This window comes from Arachis hypogaea, chromosome 19, assembly GCF_003086295.3.
Source record: "Arachis hypogaea cultivar Tifrunner chromosome 19, arahy.Tifrunner.gnm2.J5K5, whole genome shotgun sequence".
NCBI classification, from domain to species: Eukaryota; Viridiplantae; Streptophyta; class Magnoliopsida; order Fabales; family Fabaceae; genus Arachis; species Arachis hypogaea.
This window is the reverse complement of record NC_092054.1, coordinates 148,972,401-148,992,891: the sequence shown is the minus strand read 5'-3', so window position 1 is coordinate 148,992,891 and position 20,491 is coordinate 148,972,401. Positions and strand designations below refer to the sequence as shown.

At 31.9% G+C, this 20,491-nt stretch overlaps 3 protein-coding genes across 3 annotated transcripts; all 3 read right to left on the bottom strand.

Annotated features, from left to right (window-relative positions):
- Positions 1-10,302: 10,302 nt before the first annotated feature.
- On the bottom strand, positions 10,303-11,748 carry LOC112779042 (putative F-box/LRR-repeat protein 23). The gene is made up of 2 exons (XM_025823304.1): positions 11,411-11,748; positions 10,303-10,855 (listed from the first exon to the last, which is right to left on the bottom strand). The coding sequence occupies exons 1-2, from the start codon at positions 11,746-11,748 to the stop codon at positions 10,303-10,305; spliced, it is 891 nt and encodes a 296-aa protein (XP_025679089.1).
- Positions 11,749-13,336: 1,588 nt separating this feature from the next.
- LOC112777231 (putative F-box/LRR-repeat protein 9) lies at positions 13,337-14,963 on the bottom strand. The gene is made up of 2 exons (XM_025821565.2): positions 14,524-14,963; positions 13,337-14,095 (listed from the first exon to the last, which is right to left on the bottom strand). The coding sequence occupies exons 1-2, from the start codon at positions 14,871-14,873 to the stop codon at positions 13,561-13,563; spliced, it is 885 nt and encodes a 294-aa protein (XP_025677350.1). The 5' UTR covers positions 14,874-14,963; the 3' UTR covers positions 13,337-13,560.
- Positions 14,964-16,436: 1,473 nt separating this feature from the next.
- Positions 16,437-18,400, bottom strand: LOC112779041 (putative F-box/LRR-repeat protein 23). The gene is made up of 4 exons (XM_072228595.1): positions 18,257-18,400; positions 18,054-18,151; positions 16,744-17,306; positions 16,437-16,441 (listed from the first exon to the last, which is right to left on the bottom strand). The coding sequence occupies exons 1-4, from the start codon at positions 18,398-18,400 to the stop codon at positions 16,437-16,439; spliced, it is 810 nt and encodes a 269-aa protein (XP_072084696.1).
- Between the last annotated feature and the right edge of the window lie 2,091 nt (positions 18,401-20,491).

The following is a 20,491-nucleotide window of genomic DNA, read 5'->3' as shown; positions in this document are numbered from 1 at the left end:
CAAGCAAGTAATTCAAGTAATATGCATATGATGCATGCCTGTCCTATGGCTGATGAGGCTCATATATCATATATTTCATTATTCTTCTTATTCTTCTTCTTATTCTTCTTCTTCTCCTTCTCTTTATCTCTAAGATATCTTTAAAATCTTTTGTGCGATCTTTGATTCTTTGTACATTCTCATATATCATATATTTCATTCAAATCTGTTGTCACTTCTTCTGTTGTCACTTTTTCTTTTTCTTCTTCTTCTGAAGACTTACCATTATCTTGTGATTCATTCTCAGCAATAAGATGACCGAACCTTTCCTTGCGAGGTGCAAAGGTATATTTTAAGTCATCGTACCAATATGCACTATATCGTTTACTAAATTTGTAGCCAAGAAAATTCTCGGGTGTATTTGGTTCTATAAAATATTTTAATTGTTCATAACACATTTTTCTTAATCTCCCCTCCAAATTAACGTTGTCACACCAACGTATGTCCAGAGATTCAAGAAAATGACAGCCGTCAAGAATGACGCTTACACCATCATTATCCATACAATCGTTTCTAACAAGTTGGAGATGGCGCAAGTTCGACATATTTTGTGCAATAACAAATGCATCTTCGTTACCTCTACTGCAATCATTGTGGTTAAACTTTAATGATTTCAGAAGAGGACAATCTCGACCAATAGCTTCTAAAGCAACATAAGATACGTGTTTACAAAGAGTAATTTCGAGTTCTTCCAACAACGGAAGCTTTTGAGCGATCTCACATAATCCTTTGTCAAAAATGGCATAAAAGCATTGAACAAGTCGTAGCCGTCGAAAATTACACTGCCTGTACAAAATCACCATTCCATCATATACATCACATAATTTAATAATAATTAAATAAATTTTGTTTAAAGAAAAGAGCTAAACACAAAAATAAGGGTAAAGTATACTTTTTGTCCCTGAAGTTTGACAAAAGTTTTAAAAATACTCCTAAGTTTTATTTTCTTTCAATTTTGTCCCAAAAGTTTTCGATTTGCATCAAATACCACTGATGGCTAATTTTTCAAAAAAATTAAGATCAATTCAACAACAATTTCATAAGAATAACCCTCAACACAAGCAAATTAAGCATAATTTTTATGTATTATTATTAGATTGGTCTTAAATTTTTTGAAAATTTAGCCATCGAAGGTATATTTGATGCAAATTAAAAGCTTTTAGGACAAAATTGAAACAAAATAAAACTTAGGGATATTTTTAAAACTTTTACCAAACTTCAGGAACAAAAAATATACTTTACCCAAAAATAAATATGAAACATAATTCAAAAAAAAAAAAGCATATAGTACAATAACAAACACCAACAACAATAAAAGCTTTAAACTTACGAGTTAATTATGTATTTAAGAAGACAATCGTTACCAAAATACTGAATACTTATGTCTTCCAACTGGCCACAACTTCGATCAATTGCATGGCAGCACATATGCCACAATTTATAGTCCAATAAATTGTAGATCCCACAATGTTGATGGTGCGCCACATGAGCGTATTCTTGCAGATGCTCCTCCATTGACGGCAAACCTGATGGACGCTATTCAAGATGTCAAACGTGCCAAGCCTCGAGAAGATCCTCAAAGTTAGGTCGTTTGGAAGATCCAGCCAGTTTATCACGGCGGTTTTGCGTTTGCGGCGGCGCAATAATGGGTTGGTAGTCCATCTAGCCATTGGATGAGTAAGGAATTGAATTTGCGGGTTGTTAGTGTGGGAGTGAAAACAAAAGCCTTTTAAATAACATGTGAGTGATTAAAATTCCTAATGTAATTCCGTGAGATGCAAGTCATTAATATTTATTTTCCTATTCCTGTTTTTGAAACCGTCCTCTCCTATGATGAAGCCTCAACATTCTCATATCTCATCTCTTGAAACATGGGGCCAGTTATTAGGTATTAATGGAGTACTTCAAATACATATAGTAATAATAGTCGTAATTTGTTCAAAATAAATGAAAAAAATTGTTGATGTGTTATTTTTTTTAATTATTCTAAATTTAATTTTGCTGTACCAATATTTTACCTTATTTTTTTGGTGACTGAACATAACATAAAGAAAAAAGACTTAAGAAAAAGAGTAGTACTTCTCTCTAATAATAATGTCTAAATTATTAGGAGGCAGTAACCACTCTAAATACACTTGCTTGTTTAAAACAGCAGTCTTAGCCATTAAATCAGCCGCTCTGTTTGCTAGATAAGCACTAAAGTAGCTGTCTAATTGCGCTGGAGCATCTCTTTAATTTTGTCAAGCAGATCAGAGTCATTCCTAATCATGCTGGTTGTGCCTCGCGAAACAAGAAGAAACGCATCAAGATTATCAGTTTCATATATGACCTCTTTGCACTCGCAATTCCAAGCCATAACAAGCCCTCTCCAAATAGCATGAAGCTCACAACAGAGAACACTAGAAAGAGGTATACTGGCAGAACAACCTTTTATCCAAATTCCCATGCTGTCTCTAATAATACATCCAAAGCCAGCTAATTGCTCATTTTCAAAAATGCTTGCATCGCAGTTCACTTTACAAACATTCATTGGAGGTGGTTCCCAGTTATATTTCAAAGAAGAAGGAATAATATGTTTTTGGTTGATAATAACATTAGAGAAATCTCGAGCAGCATGTTTAACTAAGTGAACAATTTTCTCCTTACTCCATGGATCATCTTGGTGGAAGATGTCATTGTTCCTATCTCTCCAAATCCACCAAAAGGCCGCTGCAAAGAGAAACTCATTTTTGTTGAGGTTAGAACGAATCCAAGACACAAAATCCAAACTAGAGTCCTCAGCGGTCATTCCCAAATTTAAGCTAATCCAAATCTGACGAGCTTTTTGGCAAGTCCTAAAACAGTGGTTAATATCCTCTAGAGCAAGATAACATCTCTGACAAAAATCAGAAGTAGAAATACCTCTTTGAAACCAGTAACTAGCTGTGGGAACTCCGTTGTTGAGGCAAAGCCAGAGCAGACACTTTATCTTCTCCGGTATTCTCAAGCGCCAAAGCCAAAGCCAATTTTCATTATCATTCCAGCCAAATTTCTTCTTCAATAGCCATTCATACCCGCTTTTAGTCGAGTAGGTGAGAGTATTTGAGTTTGTCCAAAACCAACCAGTTTTATCTCCTGCCTGCTTGATAGGATCAAAGAATATCCCACCGCCAATGCCCATGGTGCCAGACATCTTCTAACTTCAAGTGAGAATCAGAAATGTGCACAAAAGGAACCAAAGGAGCTAGCGTTCCACATGGTCGCCAAGCATGATACCAAAAGGATTGAGACATCCTGCCTGTACACCAATCAAAACCATCACGAAGCTTTTCTATTGTCTTATAAATCGCTCGCCAAGTGCTTGAAACATTATTAGAAAATTTGGGTGAAAAGCAAGAACTCCCAGATAAATATTTTGCCAACATAATTCTTACCCAAAGCTTATCTTTATTATGCAATAATTGCCAAACAAGCTTTTCGAGTAAAGCAAAATTTACACATTGAGTATCTCTAATTCCCAAGCCTCCATATTTTCCTGGAGTGACAACTTTGCTCCACTTGACCAAATTTAAGCAACGCTCCCCCACCTTTCCCTTTCACAAGAATTGTCTAAGCACAGAATCAATCTTTCGACAAACCGAAATAGGAAAAAGAGTCACTTGCATCTGATAAATAGGAAGAGAAGAAGCAACATATTTAATTAAGCAAAGCCTGCCTGCTCTGTTAAGGAGCCGACCTTTCCAACTAGCCAGCCTATTCTTGATCTTCTCTAAAGAGTCCGAAAAAATAGATCTAGCAGCTCGAGGATGATTAAGGTTCACCCCCAAGTATTTGCCTAGGTCACTAGTAAAAGGAATATGAGAAACACCAGACAACATTTTCTTCCTTCTATTAGAGATATTTCTAGAACAAATAGCTTTAGATTTTTCAATGTTAACCTTCATACCTAAAGCTTTACAGAACAACTCCAAGGTGTGCACAACATTCTGAACTTGACTTTTCTTCGCTTTACAAAAAAGGAGGAGGTCATCTGCAAACATCAAGTGAGAAACTCTAGGTCCCCCTCTAGAAACAGCCACACCATCCCAAATACCCTCGTCAACTTATTTGAAAATGAAGCACGCCAATCTCTCCATGCACAAAATAAATAAATACGGAGAAATTTGATCTCCTTGCTTGAGCCCTCTGCGAGGTTGGAAGCTGTCCAATCTATTCCCATTCCAAAGGATGGAAAGATTTGAGGTCTGAACACAATTCATTACAAGCCGAATAATTAGAGAAGGAAAGCCAAAAGATTCAAGAGTGTGCTCAAGAAAATTCCAATAAACTCTATCATAAGCCTTTTCTAAATCAATCTTAAAAGTCATAGCTCCTTTTCTAGACTTTGTCCGCTTAAGAAAGTGAAGAACTTCTTGGGCGATAATAATATTATCAAGTGCTCCTCTACCATGAATAAACCCTCCCTGAGTTGGGCTAACAATCTCATCCAAAAATGGTCGTAATCTATTAATCAGCACTTTAGTCACTAGCTTATAAATTACATTACAAAGGCTTATTGGCCGAAAATCCTTCAATCTAGTTGGAGGGTCGCACTTAGGGATCAGAACAATCAAAGTTTCCAACAAAGAATGGCTTAACGTCTCCCCTAAGAATGCTTTTTGAACATTACGCCATACCTCATGACCCACCACATCCCAATATTCCTTGAAGAAAAAAACTTGAAAACCATCCGGCCCAGGAGCTTTAAACGAGCTCATATTATCCAAAGCTTCTTTAACCTCCAACATTGTTACTGGTTTAGACAAATTATCATAAGCATCATGGCTAAGAGATGGTATAGAAATTTCTCCCATGCAATTAACCTCAACAGGCTCAGTAGAACAAAAAATATTTTTGAAGAAATGAACAACCTCCCTTTGCAAAACTTCCGGATCATCAGACCAAGACCCATCACTGACTAGCAATCCATGAACCTTGTTAGATTTTCTTCTAAGGATGGTTTGCATATGGAAAAAGCTAGTATTTCTATCACCATACCGAACCCATTGATCTCTTGACTTCTGGTACCAAAGCAATTCTTCCTGGGCCAAAACTATATTATACTCAGCTCTCAATTCTTCCTTTTTGTGCTTCAGAATCGGATCATCGTCAGCTTCCATTTTCCGTTGAATACGATTCAAATAACTCTCCAATTCCCTCTTTTTAATAAAAATATTGCCGAAGACCGTAGAGTTGAATTCCAACGAAGCTTCTTGGACCCCCAGCAACTTCCTATGGATGCCAAAGTCTGTACTATCCCAAGATTTCTGAACAATGGCCTTGTAATCAGGATGCGTTGCCCATGCCACTTGGAATCTAAAAGGCCGGTTTCCTTTCTTGATAGGAACTCTTTGACATCGGATAAGTAGGGGACAGTGATCAGAGTGGGAACGACTGAGAACTTCAACAAAAGCTTCTGGAAAAAGAAGGCGCCATTCTGTAGTACAGCAAACTCTATCCAATCTCTTTGCAATTTCTTTGTTTCCTTGAATTTTACGGAACCAAATAAACCGTCTTCCAGAGGTTGTTAGATCAAAAAGACCACAAGAATCTAGAGTACTTGCAAAGATACTACTGCGATTTGAATAGAAATTACCCCCCCTTCACCTCATGAACACTCAAAATATCATTAAAATCCCCAACCACCACCCACGGGTCCTGAATGCACAAACCAATATCAAGCAGATGACTCCATAATTCTACTCTATTAGTGGCTTGAGGGCTGCCATAAACCGCACTGCAGATCCATCTTCGCCCACCACCATCAATTTCCAAAGTTACACATTGATTCATAGCCCAAAGAATTTTACAAGAAAATTTTAAATTAGCAGAGAGGAACCAAATTCCTCCCTTGTGTCCAACAGCATCTACAATCCCTACAGGATAATAGCCTAATCTCCCCCAAAATTCTTTCATAGTTTCAAACCCAATATGAGTTTCCACCAAAATAAAAAAAGTTGGTTGAAATTTTCGTACCAACTCCTTACAGTGCACCCGAGACATCTTATTTGACGCCCCCTAACATTCCAACTACTAATATTTAAATGGTCACAATCCATAAAAAATAAATTAAATAATTAGAATGTTTAATCATTCTACCTCATGTTGATGGACCCCTGTCTCCAAGTGTCTCCTTGTGGACTTGCACCGCAGAACTATCATTCTTCTGTTGAGGTTGGGTCTTCAAGTTTGTTGTTGCACTAACTTTATCAAGCTCTTTTCGTACTCGAGAATCCATTGACAATGCTTCAGTAGGTGAGTTTTGAAGCGAAATAGGTCGCTGCCTTTTATGCCCTGCTTTAAGAAAGGGAGTACTCTGATCCTTGAAAGCCACCTGAGTTGTTCCCAAAGAGCCAAGCGTTGATGGAGGATCTTTCTTTTCCTTAGGCCCCACCTTTGCATTTGATAAGGACTTCACCTTTGCATTTGATGAGGATCCAGCATGCATGTTATTAGACCCAAAAGAAAATTTCTTACTCACCAAATTAGAGCATATTGCTACATTGGCTTTTTTTGGCACTACATTGTGGCCTTTACCCACTTTTTCCTTGCCTTTTCTACTAACTGTAACCCATTCACCCTCTTTTGCACTAGTACTCCTTTCCATACGTGAATCTTGCAAATTATCATGCACAAGATCTGCTGCACCATGCTTCTCCATAATTGGAATTGATTTGGCATTAATTCCAAATTCAAAAGTTAAATTTTGATTTTTTACTGGGATTTGACTACCTTCCACCGTTTTCTCGTTGTTATCTACAGGAAAAAGTGACGGCAAATTTTTCTCCTTCACCGTGCTTTCCTTCCTAATGCCATTGTTGTGATCTCTTTCGCACAGTCTCTTGTGACATGCCCAAAGCAGCTACATTTTTCACAAATTAAATTCAAGTGCTCATATTCTATGTCATACATATGACCATCAACTTGAATTTTTTTTATAACTGGAAGTCCCAAGTTAATTTGCACACATGCTCTTGCATACTTTCCTCTCTCTGCAAATTTGGTGGCTAAGTCGATGCGGATCGGTTTGCCAACAGCTGACGCAATCATTTTCATGGCTCTCTCTTGATAATAGTTAATGTTTAAACATATTATTCTTATCCAAACCATGGTAGACCCAAAAGTGTTTTCACAAGGTCTGAATGAAGAACTCCAAGGTTTAACCGCAACATAGCTTCCAGTAATCATCCACGGTCCTCCAAGGAGAACTTTCTCTCTATCCTCCAAGAGATCAAATTTGACTAAGAAATAGCCAAAACCGACATCTAGTACCTCATATCCTCCTTTGGTTCTCCAGACGCCTTTAAACCTGTGCATGATCGCTGTATAGCTAAAATTTTTTCCAAGAACTTTGATCACGATGGCATCTTTGTAGGGCTCTGCCAATATCTCTTTTGCTTCCTCAGTGAACGTCACAATTGGTATCTCCGAATCGCCTTGCTTACTAACTACGGTAGCCATCTTATCCCCATCAAGAGAATCAGCAACTTCCAAAGCTCTCCTTGCTGAGGCACCAACAACTTTATCTCTGAACGATAGCCGCTGACTTTGAGTCTTGTTACCATCTCCTTTAATCCTCTCCTTTTCACCTGATGCATGCCCCCTCCGCTCTCCCCCTTATTGCTTCCGCCAACATGACCGGCTGCCTCGTTATGTGCCACCCTCGAAGACTCTCCCCCGCTCTCCCCACTCTCCATTTCATGTACTCTCGTGTACTCTCTCGTACTAGGGTTTAGGGAACAACCATTTTGTAGCATCATAAAATGGACTTCAAAAAAGGCTCTCTAATATTTTATCTTATAGTTCAATCATATTCATTTATTTAAATAATTATTTAAGTGTTGATTGTTAAAAGTTATTATTTTTATTGACATAATAATACATAATTAGATATACGTATAAAATTTCTTTGTCCAGATAAATATATTAAAATTGAATTTATTTTTTATACTTTAAAGTGTGTTCACGAGTTTTAAAATATTTTAAAGGAAAAAAAAATTTCAAAAGTGTAAAACCAGTTCATGAATTTTATTATTTGAAAAGTAAATAACTAAATATGTTAAAACTTTTTTTAGTTTTTCAAATTCCTTCAAAACTCCTTATTTCTAGGTTCTCAAAATTAGAGATTTTATTTAAATTTTAATTAAATTTATTATTTTATCTTTAACTTAAATCTAATATGTTATTATATGTAATTAAAGAATAAAATTATAAAAATATATAATAAATATTTTATATTTTTGAAACTATTTTAAACCCATAAGACAGATTTTAAAATGATTAAGTTCTTCAATTATCTTTAATTTCTATATTCTTTATTTATAATTAAATTACAAAATCAGCATCAAATTTGTTGAATAATGGGCAAACTCATCTGAGCTTTCTACTGATTTCAAATTTAATTTTTTGAGATGAAAAAAAAAATTGTTTAGTGAAAAAACACTTGCAATCCTTATTTTATTTGTTGTCCTTGCTCTTTATATAAATGTCAAATATGCAATTCTAATTTCATTGTTGTCCTTTATAAATTATAATGATTGTAGCATAATTTGATTCCAAAAATTTCATTCCAAAACAATCAAATCAGATATGATTATTTCCTCCTTTGCCTCCAATAGCAATTCACATATTATGCCTATGCTAATCCACTTTTTGTTTTCCATGTATTTGCTTGATCTGATCTGCTATGCCTTCTATATAGATTCCAAATAAATATAGTAACATCATTTAATTTGTTTGAAATTTCATGAAAGGAACGAATTTTGCTGGCATGTTTTTTTTTAACCAAATTTTTTATACTTTAAGGGTTTGTTCACGGGTTCTGAAACAGAAATTTGTGGCACATGAACTTATCTATAAATATATCATTTTTCTTATTTTTTGTAACTCTTGGACATGATTATTTAATTTTTTTTTTTGCAAGAAAACTACAACAGAAAAAGACTCATAAACAACATAAAAAGTAGAGTGGTTATGTCTCAACTTAGAGGTGCTGAAAAATAAAAATCACTAATACCATTGTAATTGAAGTTCAAAACAGTTTTTTAATTTATTTCAAAGTGAACTTTATTAAGTCCACAATCATAAGTCAAATAGGAGTATAAAAAAGAAACGGGTTTGAGTCTCACTTCTATAATAATAATAATAGAGAATAGGATTTGAGTTGGATGTAAATTTTGAGGTAGGTTTTGGTGTTGGTGTCACAAACCTTTTTGGATAAGAGGTTAAATATGTGACAGTGATAGTAACCAAATGAAACCCTACTATTACAATAGAGTTGCGGCTTGCAGCTTGCGCCTCAAGGCAGACAAAATAAAAATTTGAAGTAAAAATTAAAAAATAAATTAAATATATAAAACATGAAATTGTGACGTGATAATTTAAATTGTTCATCTAATAGAAATTAATTATACTATGTAAAATATAAAATTGTAAGATATAGTGTTGTATTCCTTGTTAAATAAATAAATTTTAATTTTTTATTTATTATATTTTATATCAATGATTTAGATTTAGAATTTATAATTTAGAGTTTAAGATTCATAATTTGATGGTTTAGAGTTCACGATTCAAAAATTAAAATTTAGCATTTAAAATTTAGATTTTAGAATTTAAAGAGTATTGCACTCTTTATTTTCTTTTGGAGCACATTAACATTAATCTCAAATTAGTCCTTATATATTTATATATTTATGTATGTCTATTTTGTATTGCGACATATATTTTATACAAGTGGTTGATTTAATAGATAATTTTTAATATATATCTAGATTGATTTCTATTACGCGAACAATTTAAATCGTCACATTAAAATTTTATATTTTACATATTTAATTTATTTTTAAAGACTTGGAACTCTTTGAAAGAAAATTATGAAGACCCTATAATATTGTCTCAACAAACTTATATTATCCAAAAACTTCAAACAATTCTTTATTTTCCACAAGAGATAAAAACAAACCAATAAAATAAACATGACCTATATAAAAAATTATAATTTAAAAAAAGAAAATACTAGATTTCAATAGTTCATCTGCATCTTCCATTTCATAATATATGTTTTTTTGTTTATTAATTTTGCATTCCTTTCTTTTATGTTTCTTCTTCCCTTTGGATTTAGCACTATACTTCATTCCATTACTTGATCTTGGAATTAATCCTTTATACAGTATTTTTTGACTTTTGATACTTTTTCATATAGCATCTATATCCTCCCAATTTGCTACATCCAAATTTTCTGCCTCTCTATCTTTTTTCTTTCTCGTCCCGCTTCTCGCATTGATACTTATATACTGCAACACTGTATTCGGTTTCATAACTTAGTCCCCAAAGTTGAAAGCCATCAAGGAGTCCCCAAAGTTGAAAGCCATCAAGGAGTGCATCTGAATCTCTAAAATCTTTTAATTGTTCATCACATCTTATCCTTAATATCCTCTCCAACTCAAGTTCTGAACACATGCGTAAATCCAAAGATTCAAGATGAGGACAACCATTAAGAGTGGCACTCAAGCTACTATTGTCGAGATTGTTACCAACAAGTTGGAGATGGCGTAAGTTGGACATATTTTGTACAATAACAAATGCTTCTTTCTTACTGCCATCATTATTAAATTTGAATGATTTCAGAAGAGGACAACTTCGGCCTATTGCTTCTAAAGCAATACTAGATACATAGTGACAAAGGCTAATATCAAGTTCCTCCAACAATGGAAGCTTTTCATCCATCTCACAGAATCCTTCGTCTGACATTTGATGGAAGCATTGAACAAGTCGCAGGCGTCGCAATTTATGACATCCCCTGTTAGAAATCACCATACAAATTAAACTGTTAGTTTTTAAATCCACAAATAATTTATCCAAGTCACTTAGTGTTTGTTTGAGTGCCATTATCTTGATAAAAAAAATTATTTTTTTAATGAAAAAGATCTTTTTTATATTTTTTAGCGCGTCTGTCAAATTTCTAGTAATAAAAGTAGAATCACTAGAACAAAAACATCTTTTTTGAGAAGCTGTAATTTACATTTTTTTTTAAAAGATCTTATTTTTCATATAATAAATGTTAAAAATGCAATATAAATTATTGTTGAATATATATCTTGATAAAAAAAATCTTTATTTTCAATATATATCTTGTTCTTCATCCATGCAGTAGTTAATAATAAATGTTGAATTCATAAAGCTTCTAACAATTTTTAACAATTATAATTCAACTTCAATTCTTCAACTCGATTATAAATTATTGATGAGCTTAGTATAATTACCAATACTATACAAACATCACAGTAAAAATCATATGCCAATAAATGTTAAAAAGTAATTTTATACAATAAAAAATGAAAAACTTTGAACTTACGAGTCAATTATGTATTTGAAGAGATCATCGGTGCCAAAATACTCGATACTTATGTCTTCCAACTGGCCACAGCTACGATCAATTGCATTGCGGCACATCTTCTCCAATTTATAGTCCACCGAATTGCGAATCCCAAGATCGCACATGTTGATGGTGCGCCACATGAGCGGATCCATGCAGATGCTCCACCATTGACGGCACACCTGCTGGATGCTAGCCAAGATGTCAACCGTGGAAAGCCTCGAGAATATCATCAAAGTTAGGTCGTTCGGAAGACCAAGCCAGTTTCTCCCGGCGGTTTTGCGTTTGTGGCTGCGCTTGATAGTCCATCTAGCCATTGGATGAGTAAGGAATTGAATTTGTGGGTTGTTAGTGTTGGAGTGAAAACAAAAGCCTTTTAAATAACATGTGAGTGATTAGAATCCCTAATTTAATTGCGTGGGATGCAAGTCATTAATATTTATTTTCCTATTCCTTTCTTTGAAACCGTCCTCTCCTATGATGAAGCCTCAACTTTCTTATATCTCATCTCTTGAAATATGTGGCCAGTTATTAGGTATTAATTGAGTACTTCAAATGCATATAGATATAGTAAGATGATTTAATTTGTTCCAAATTTAAAGAAATTGTTGATATGTTATTTTTTTTAACTATTCTTTTATAAATTTAATTTTGATGTTATGATATTTAATATTTTATATTGTCGTTCAATCATCTGTTTTTTTAAATAACCATTTACGTGTTAATTATTCAAAGTTATTATTTTTATTGACATAGTGATACATAATTAAATATTTGTGTAAAATTATATATTAAAATTAAATTTATTTTTTATGCTTTAACGTGTGTTCACGAGTTTTGAAATATTTTGAAGGAAAAAAAAAAAGATTTCAAAAATGTAAAACCAGTTCATAAATTTTATTATTTAAAAAGTAAATATGTTAAAACTTTTTTTTTTAGTTTTTCAAATCCCTTCAAAACTAGTCACCAAAAAAAAAAAAATCCCTTCAAAACTCCTTATTTTTTAGGTTCTTAAAATTGGAGATTTTATTTAATTTTTAATTAAATTTATTTTTTTATCTTTAACTTAAATCTAATATGTTATTATAAGTAATTAAAGAATGAAATTATAAAAATTATATATAATAAATATTTTATATTTTTAACCTATTTTAAACTAATAAGACAAAGACAGATTTTAAAATTATTAAGTTCTTCAATTATCTTTAATTTCTATATTCTATATTTATAATTAAATTACAAAATCAACATCAAATTTGTTGAATAATGGGCAAACTCATCTGAGCTTTCTACCGATTTCAAATTTAATTTTTTGAGATGAAAAAAAATTTAGTGAAAAACACTTGAAATCCTTATTTTATTTGTTGTCCTTGCTCTTTCTATAAATGTCAAATATGCAATTCTAATTCCATTGTTGTCCTTTATCAATTATAATGATTGTACCATAATTTGATTCCAAAAATTTCTTTCCAACAATCAAATCAGATATGATTATTTCCTCCTTTGCCTCTAATAGCAATTCACATATTATGCTAATGCTAATCCACTTTTTCTTTTCCATATATTTGCTTGATCTGATCTGCTATGCTTTCTATGTAGACTCCAAATAAATATAGTAACATCATTTAATTTGTTTGAAATTTCATTAAAGGAACGAATTTTGCTGGCGTGTTTTACTTTTTAACCAATTTGTTCACGGGTTCTGAAACAGAAAATTTGTGGCACATGAACTTATTTATGAATATATCATTTTTCTTTATTGTTTGTAACTCTTGGACATGATTATTTAATTTTTTTTGTGCAAGAAACTACAACAGGAATAGACACATAAACAACATAAAGAGTAGAGTGGCTATGTCTCAACTTAGAGGTGCTGAAAAATAAAAATCACTAATACTATTGTAATAGAGGTCTAAAACAACTAAATCTTATTAAGTCCACAATCAGAAGTCAAATAAGAATATAGACTTGATTAAACCTATATTTTACAGAAACTTAAAACTTGAATAAAAAACAATCAAGGTGGAAATTCAGGTGCAATCGACTTCACGTAAAGTTATACCTGAGAGTCGTTAGATGATCTGACTGATTTGACTAAATTTTCATCTAACGGCTCTAAAGTATCAACTTCATGTGAAGTCGAATTCACCTGAGTTTTCACCTAATAATAATAAGAATAATAATAAGAATAAGAATAATAAAGTAGAAAGAATAGAGTTTGAGTTGGATGTAAATTTTGAAGTAGGTTTTGGAATTGGTGTCACTAATTGTGCATCACTTCTTGTCTTCAATATCCCCTCCACCTCGACTATGTCAGATTCGTGTAAATCCAGAGATTCAAGATGAGGACAACCATCAAGAATGGCTCTCGAGCTACTATTATTGAAGTTGGTTGGAACAAGTTGGAGATGGCGCAAGTTGGACATATTTTTCGCAATAACAAATTCTTCCCCATTATTGTTACGATTGTAGTTAAACTTCAATGATTTTAGAAGAGGACAACCTCGGCCAATTGCCTCTAAAGCAATACTAGATACATTGAGACAAAGGGTAATATCAAGTTCCTCCAATAACGGAAGCTTTTCAGCCATCTTACATAATCCTTTGTCTGAAATTTGATTCAAGCATTGAATAAGTCGCAGACGTCGCAATTTATGACATCCCCTGTTAGAAATCACCATACAAACTTAATGGTTAAGCAACATATAATAAGTGTGGTGTAAAATTGACACTGCAACAAAAATAAGGTGTCTTCTTCATGAGATTAAAACTTGTTTATAATAATTATGACACTTCTTCAATCATGTGTGAAAATCCTTTAATTTCAATATATATCTTGTTCTTCATCCATGCAGTTACTCGGTTATGTTTAATCATACGTACATACACTTGTCTAATTAATAATAAATGTTGAATTCATAAAGCTTCTAACAATTTTTAACAATTATAATTCAACTTCAATTCTTCAACTCGATTATAAATTATTGATGAGCTTAGCATAATTACCAATACAAACATCAGAGTAAAAATTATATGCCAATAAATGTTAAAAGAAATTTTATACAATGAAAAATGAAAAACCTTGAACTTACGAGTCAATTATGTATTTGAGGAGATCATCGGTACCAAAATACTTGATACTTATGTCTTCTAACTGGCCACAGCTACGATCAATTGCATGGCGGCACATCTTCTCCACCAATTTATATTCCACCGCATTGCGAATCCGAATGTCGCACATATTGATGGTGCGCCACATGAGCGGATCCTTGCAGATTCTCCGCCATCTACGGCACACGAACTGAGCACTGGTTAAGATCTCGAATGCGGTAAGTTTCCCAATGATCATTACAGTGAGGTCGTCCGGAAGATGCAACAAGTTTAATTTCTTCGCAGCCTTGCAATATTGGATCTGACGTCCATTGCGATTTACAAAGTTCATAGGTAGGCAAATGAGGAATTAGGGTTTGAGTTAGTTGTGATTTTTAGGAATAGATTTTGGTGTTGGTATTGATATTGCCTCCAAGCCCCAATTATATATCTACGCGATTAGTATTTTGCTAATTAATTTTTTTTTTTTTAATACTGAAGCTCTTTGCGTTTGACTCAAGCCTAAATATAGATAACAGATAGACGAGTGCATAAATTACCGTGTTCTTTTTTTTTTTGGTGACTATAAATTACCGTGTTCTAAATCTAGATAACAGACGCCAAAATAAAACTAATAACAATTAATAGTATCTTGTGGGATACTAGCTTAAATGTTTAAATTGATTTTTTTATTTTAAATATAATCTCACCACTAAATTTAAAATAAACCTAGGTTGTTATACAATATAGTTCATAATTGAAGAAAATCTCAAATAAAATATTTGAAATGGATTTAGTTCAACTTAGAGGGCAAAAATCCAGAGACTAGGGATCAAAAAGCAATGATATGTAAAAAAAAAAAAAAACACTAGGAAGTCAACGGAATATTTGTACAATGTATATGATGGACTGCTTATTTGACCCAATATAAGTTAAAAATAAAAATTACCCACGAATAATAAATTTAAAAATTCTCATTCAGTTATTTCACATCAAATTTATAATTTTCAACACGTAAGAGAAAAGACGAAAGGAAGGTATAATAATAATAATAATAATAATAATAATAATAATAATTCTCTTTTACTAAAAATATATTGATTTTTGATTTACTTGCTTTTGACTTTGTCACTTAGATTATTTTTTTATTAGTTTGATATTGATGATAATTAATTATAATAAAAATATATAAAAAGTACAAAAAGTTATTCACAAAATATTTTTTTCAGATTTATATTTTCAAAATGAATGAAAACATATGCGAAAAATTATTAACAAAATTTTGAGAGATTTATGCGAAAATTAAAAGAATGAAGCCACACAGGATAATTCGCATCTGAGGTATTTTATACTTCAACTCGTACGTGTATATTATTTCTCAGATATTCTACTTTATTATTAGACTCTTAATTCAAAAAAATAATATATTTTTATCCAAATTTACTATAATTTGGATTGAGTAATTATATAATTATTTAATTTCATGCATGAAAAATAATTCAAATAAACACATTATATGTACAATAATATATGAGAGGTATCAATTTATCCTTTACTTTCAAAAGTTTTATTTTAATACATTGATTGACAATATAAAATATAAAAATTATTGTTTATTTTTTAATTTTATATATAAAATTTTTTGAATAATTGAAGATACAAATTGTTATTTTTAAATAATTAAAGTTACAAATTGTTAAAGACTGACAATTTTAGTATAGAAAAAAGAATTGACTAATGTTAGTTTAAATTTAGGCATAAATAACAAATTTTTTATCACGTAAAATTTCTCATTGACAATAATTTGAAATAAATAATTTAAAAGTATAAAAAAAAAAAATGATACAAATATTCTTCTTATAAAGAACTTTATGTTGTAACTTAGACAGCAGAAGAAGAAGAAAAAAAAAAACCCTTAGCCTGCAGACTTATTCCATGAACCATTACTCATGAAACTATTCTGCATCTTCTATGTTAAAACATAAAACATATGCTTTTGTGGTTACTAATGTCGCTTCCTTTCTTCCGTGTTTTTTTTTTTTTTGGTTTTGATTTATCATTCTTCTTATTCTTCTTCTTCTCCTCCTCTTTATCTCTAAGATTTCTTTGAAATCCTTTGCGCGATCTTTGATTCTTTGTACATTCCCATATATCGTATATTTCATCCCAATTTGTTGCCATTTTTTCTTCTTCTTCTTCTTTTTCTTCTTCTGAAAACTCACCGTTATCTTGTGATTCATTCTCAGCAATATGATGACCGAACATTTTCTTGCGAGGTCTATAGGTATATTCTAAGTCTTCGTACCAATTTGCATTACATAATTTACCAAATTTGTAACCAGAAAAACCCTCGAGTGTATTTGGTTCTATAAAATCTTTTAACTGTTCATCACACATTTTTCTTAATCTCCCCTCCAAATTAACATTGTAACACCAACGTAAGTCCAGAGATTCAAAAAAACGACAGCCGTCAAGAATGGCGCTTACACCATCGTTATCCAAACAACCGTAAATAAGTTGGAGATGGCGTAAATTGGGCATATTTTGTGCAATCGCAACTGCGTCTTCGTTATCACCTTTACTGTGACCATTGTGGTTAAACTTTAATGATTTCAGAAGAGGACAACCTCGGCCAATAGCTTCTAAGGCAACACAAGTTATATGTTTACAAAGAATAATTTCGAATTCCTTTAACAACGGAAGCTTTTGAGCGATCTCACATAATCCTTCGTCGAAAATGGTATAAAAGCATTGAACAAGTTGTAACCGTCGCAACTTACCCTGCCTGTACAAAATCAACATTCCATCATATACATCACATAATTCAAAAAAAAATAAGTAAATTTTGTTTAAAGAAAAGAGCTAATAAACACAAAAATAAATATGAAACATAATTCAAACCAAAAAAAAAAAAAACAAGCAAAATTAAATCAAGCTATATTCAAGAAACAACAATGTTAAATGACTAATAAATATTATTGTTTTAAGTTAGTACTTAGTTAATAATAATTTACATCTATATTTAAAAAAATTTGTATATAAAAATATATAATTTATATTTATATTTATTAAAATTTATACATATAATTAATATAACTTATATGTTATCTATCAGAATTTGCTCATATAAATTAATAAAATTTATTTATTAAAAATAATTTGATATTTGTTCCAATAAAAAACTAATTAAAATTATCTAAAACTACTAGTTCCTAAAAATTTCTGATGAAGAAATACAAAATCCTATTTCAACAAAAATAAATACAAATCAAATAAAAAAGCATCATAAGCCATTAAATTAAAGGTTTTCGACTCTCATCTTAAGCACCGCCATCATGCCTAACAACAATGTTACAGATATAATTATTTAATCTTTTATCAATTTAATTTTTTTTTAAATATAATATTGTATCAGAATTTTTATTATTAAAAAATTTAGGATTCGATTTTTGTTAAACTAAAAAAAATTAAATATAAATAAAATAAAAAAGCAAGTCCATGTAAAATCATACAATAAAAACTTTAAACTTACGAGTCAATTATATATTTGAGGAGATTATCGGTACCAAAATACTCAATACTTATGTCTACCAATTGGCCACAACTTCGATCAATTGTATGGTGGCACATCTGCCACAATTTATAGTCCAATGAATTGAACATCCCAATATCGCACATATTGATGGTGCTCCACATGAGCGGATCCATGCAGATCCTCCACCATTGACGGCACACCTGCTGGACGCTAGTTAAGATGTCAAATGTGGTAAGCCTCGAGAAGATCATGAAAGTTAGGTCGTTCGGAAGATCCAGCCAGTTTCTCACGGCGGTTTTGCGTTTGTGCCGGCGCAATAATGGCTTGGTAGTTCCTCTAGCCATTTGATGAGTAAGGAATTGAATTTGTGGGTTGTTAGTGTTGGAGTGAAAACAAAAACCTTTTAAATAACATGTGAGTGATTAGAATCCCTATTTTAATTTCGTGGGATGCAAGTCATTAATATTTCTTTTCCTATTCCTTTTTTTTGAAACCGTCATCTCCTATGATAAAGCCTTTATCTCATCTCTTGAAGCATGTGTCGTTATTAGGTAGTAATGAAGTACTCCAAATACATATAGTATGATTTAATTTGTTCCAATTTTAAAGAAATGAATGAATTTGCTGGTGTGCTATTTTCTTTTAACCAATTTTTTTATAAATTTAATTTTGATGCACCAATATTTTATAAAAAAATTTCCCGTTGAATGATTATACATAATTAAAAACATATAAAAATTTTGTATACCGGTAACATATTAAAATTACATTTATTTTTTAGACTTTAACGTGTGTTCAAGAATTTTGAAATATTTTGAAGGGAAAAAAAAGATTTCAAAGATGTAAAAACAGTTCATGAATTTTATTATTTGAAAAGTAAATATCTTTTTTTTTTTTTAGTTTTTCAAATTCCTTCGAAACTCCCTATTTCTAGGTTTTCAAAATTGGAGATTTTAATCTTTTTAATTAAATTTATTATTTTATCTTTAACTTAAATCTAATATGTTATTATAAGTAATTAAGGAATAAATTATAAAAATATATAATAAATATTGTATATTTTTAACTTATTTTAAACCCATAAACAAGACGGATTTTAAAATTAAGTTATCCAATTATCTTTAATTTCTAAATTTATAATTAAATTACAAAATCAACCTCAAATTTATTGAATAATGGGCAAACTCATCTGAGCTTTCTACTGATTTCAAATTTAATTTTTTGAGATGAAAATAAATTGTTTAGTGAAAAACACTTGCAATCCTTATTTTATTTGTTGTCCTTGCTCTTTCTATAAATGTCAAATATGCAATTTTAATTCCATTGTTGTCCTTTATCAATTATAATGATTGTACCATAATTTGATTCCAAAAATTTCTTTCCAACAATCAAATCAGATATGATTCTTTCCTCCTTTGCCTCTAATAGCAATTCACGTATTATGCTAATGCTAATCCACTTTTTCTTTTTCATATATTTGCTTGATCTGATCTGCTATGCTTTCTATGTAGACTCCAAATAAATATAGTAACATCATTTAATTTGTTTGAAATTTCATGAAAGAAACGAATTTGCTGGCGTGTTTTTCTTTTTAACCAAATTTTTTTATACTTTTAAGGGTTTGTTCACGAGTTTTGAAACAGAAATTTGTGGCACATGAATTCAATTTATTAAAATCAATGTTCTGAAAACCGGTTCGAACCGGCCGGTCGAACCGGTCGAACCGTGAACTGGACACTAACACAGTTCGAACAATAAGGAAAACTGTAAAATTTGGAAACCGGAGTAGAACCGGTGAATCGGTCGGTAACCGGTCGGTCGAACCGAACCGTGATCCGGCCGGTTTTTTGAGCTGTGTAGCAAAACGCTGCCGTTTGGAGCTCTGAAACCCTAAATGATGAACGCTGAGTCTGAATCCCTAATCCCTTCGCCCTTCGCACTTTCACTTTCACAGTTCAGCTTCACCATTCTCATCAAGGTTCAGAGAGAAGTAGAGAACGCCATCACGATCTCACTGGCTCAGACGGCCACACGGGTTCGCCGTCGCGCAGTCAGCTCCTTCGACCAGTCACCTCCGTCGAGCAATCACTTCCTTCGACCAGTCACCACTCATCGTTGCTGTCTGTCTCCCACTTCCTTCGGTTGAAGCGTTGAAGCCTGAAGCCTCAAGGTGCCTTCGAGCTCTGAGAGAAAGCCTTTGAGTTCCAGGTAATTTTTATTTTAGTTATGAACTTATAATTGTTTGATTCAATCACTGAATAACTGTTGTATGATGAACTCTGAGTCTCTGATACTGTGAACTCTGTTCATTGAGTAGCTCTTTGATTTTGTGACATGATGAACTCTGAATTCTGAAACTGTGAACTCTGATTTTGTGACATGATTCTGTGAACTCTGATTTTGTGAAATCTGATTTTGTGACATGATTTTGTGAA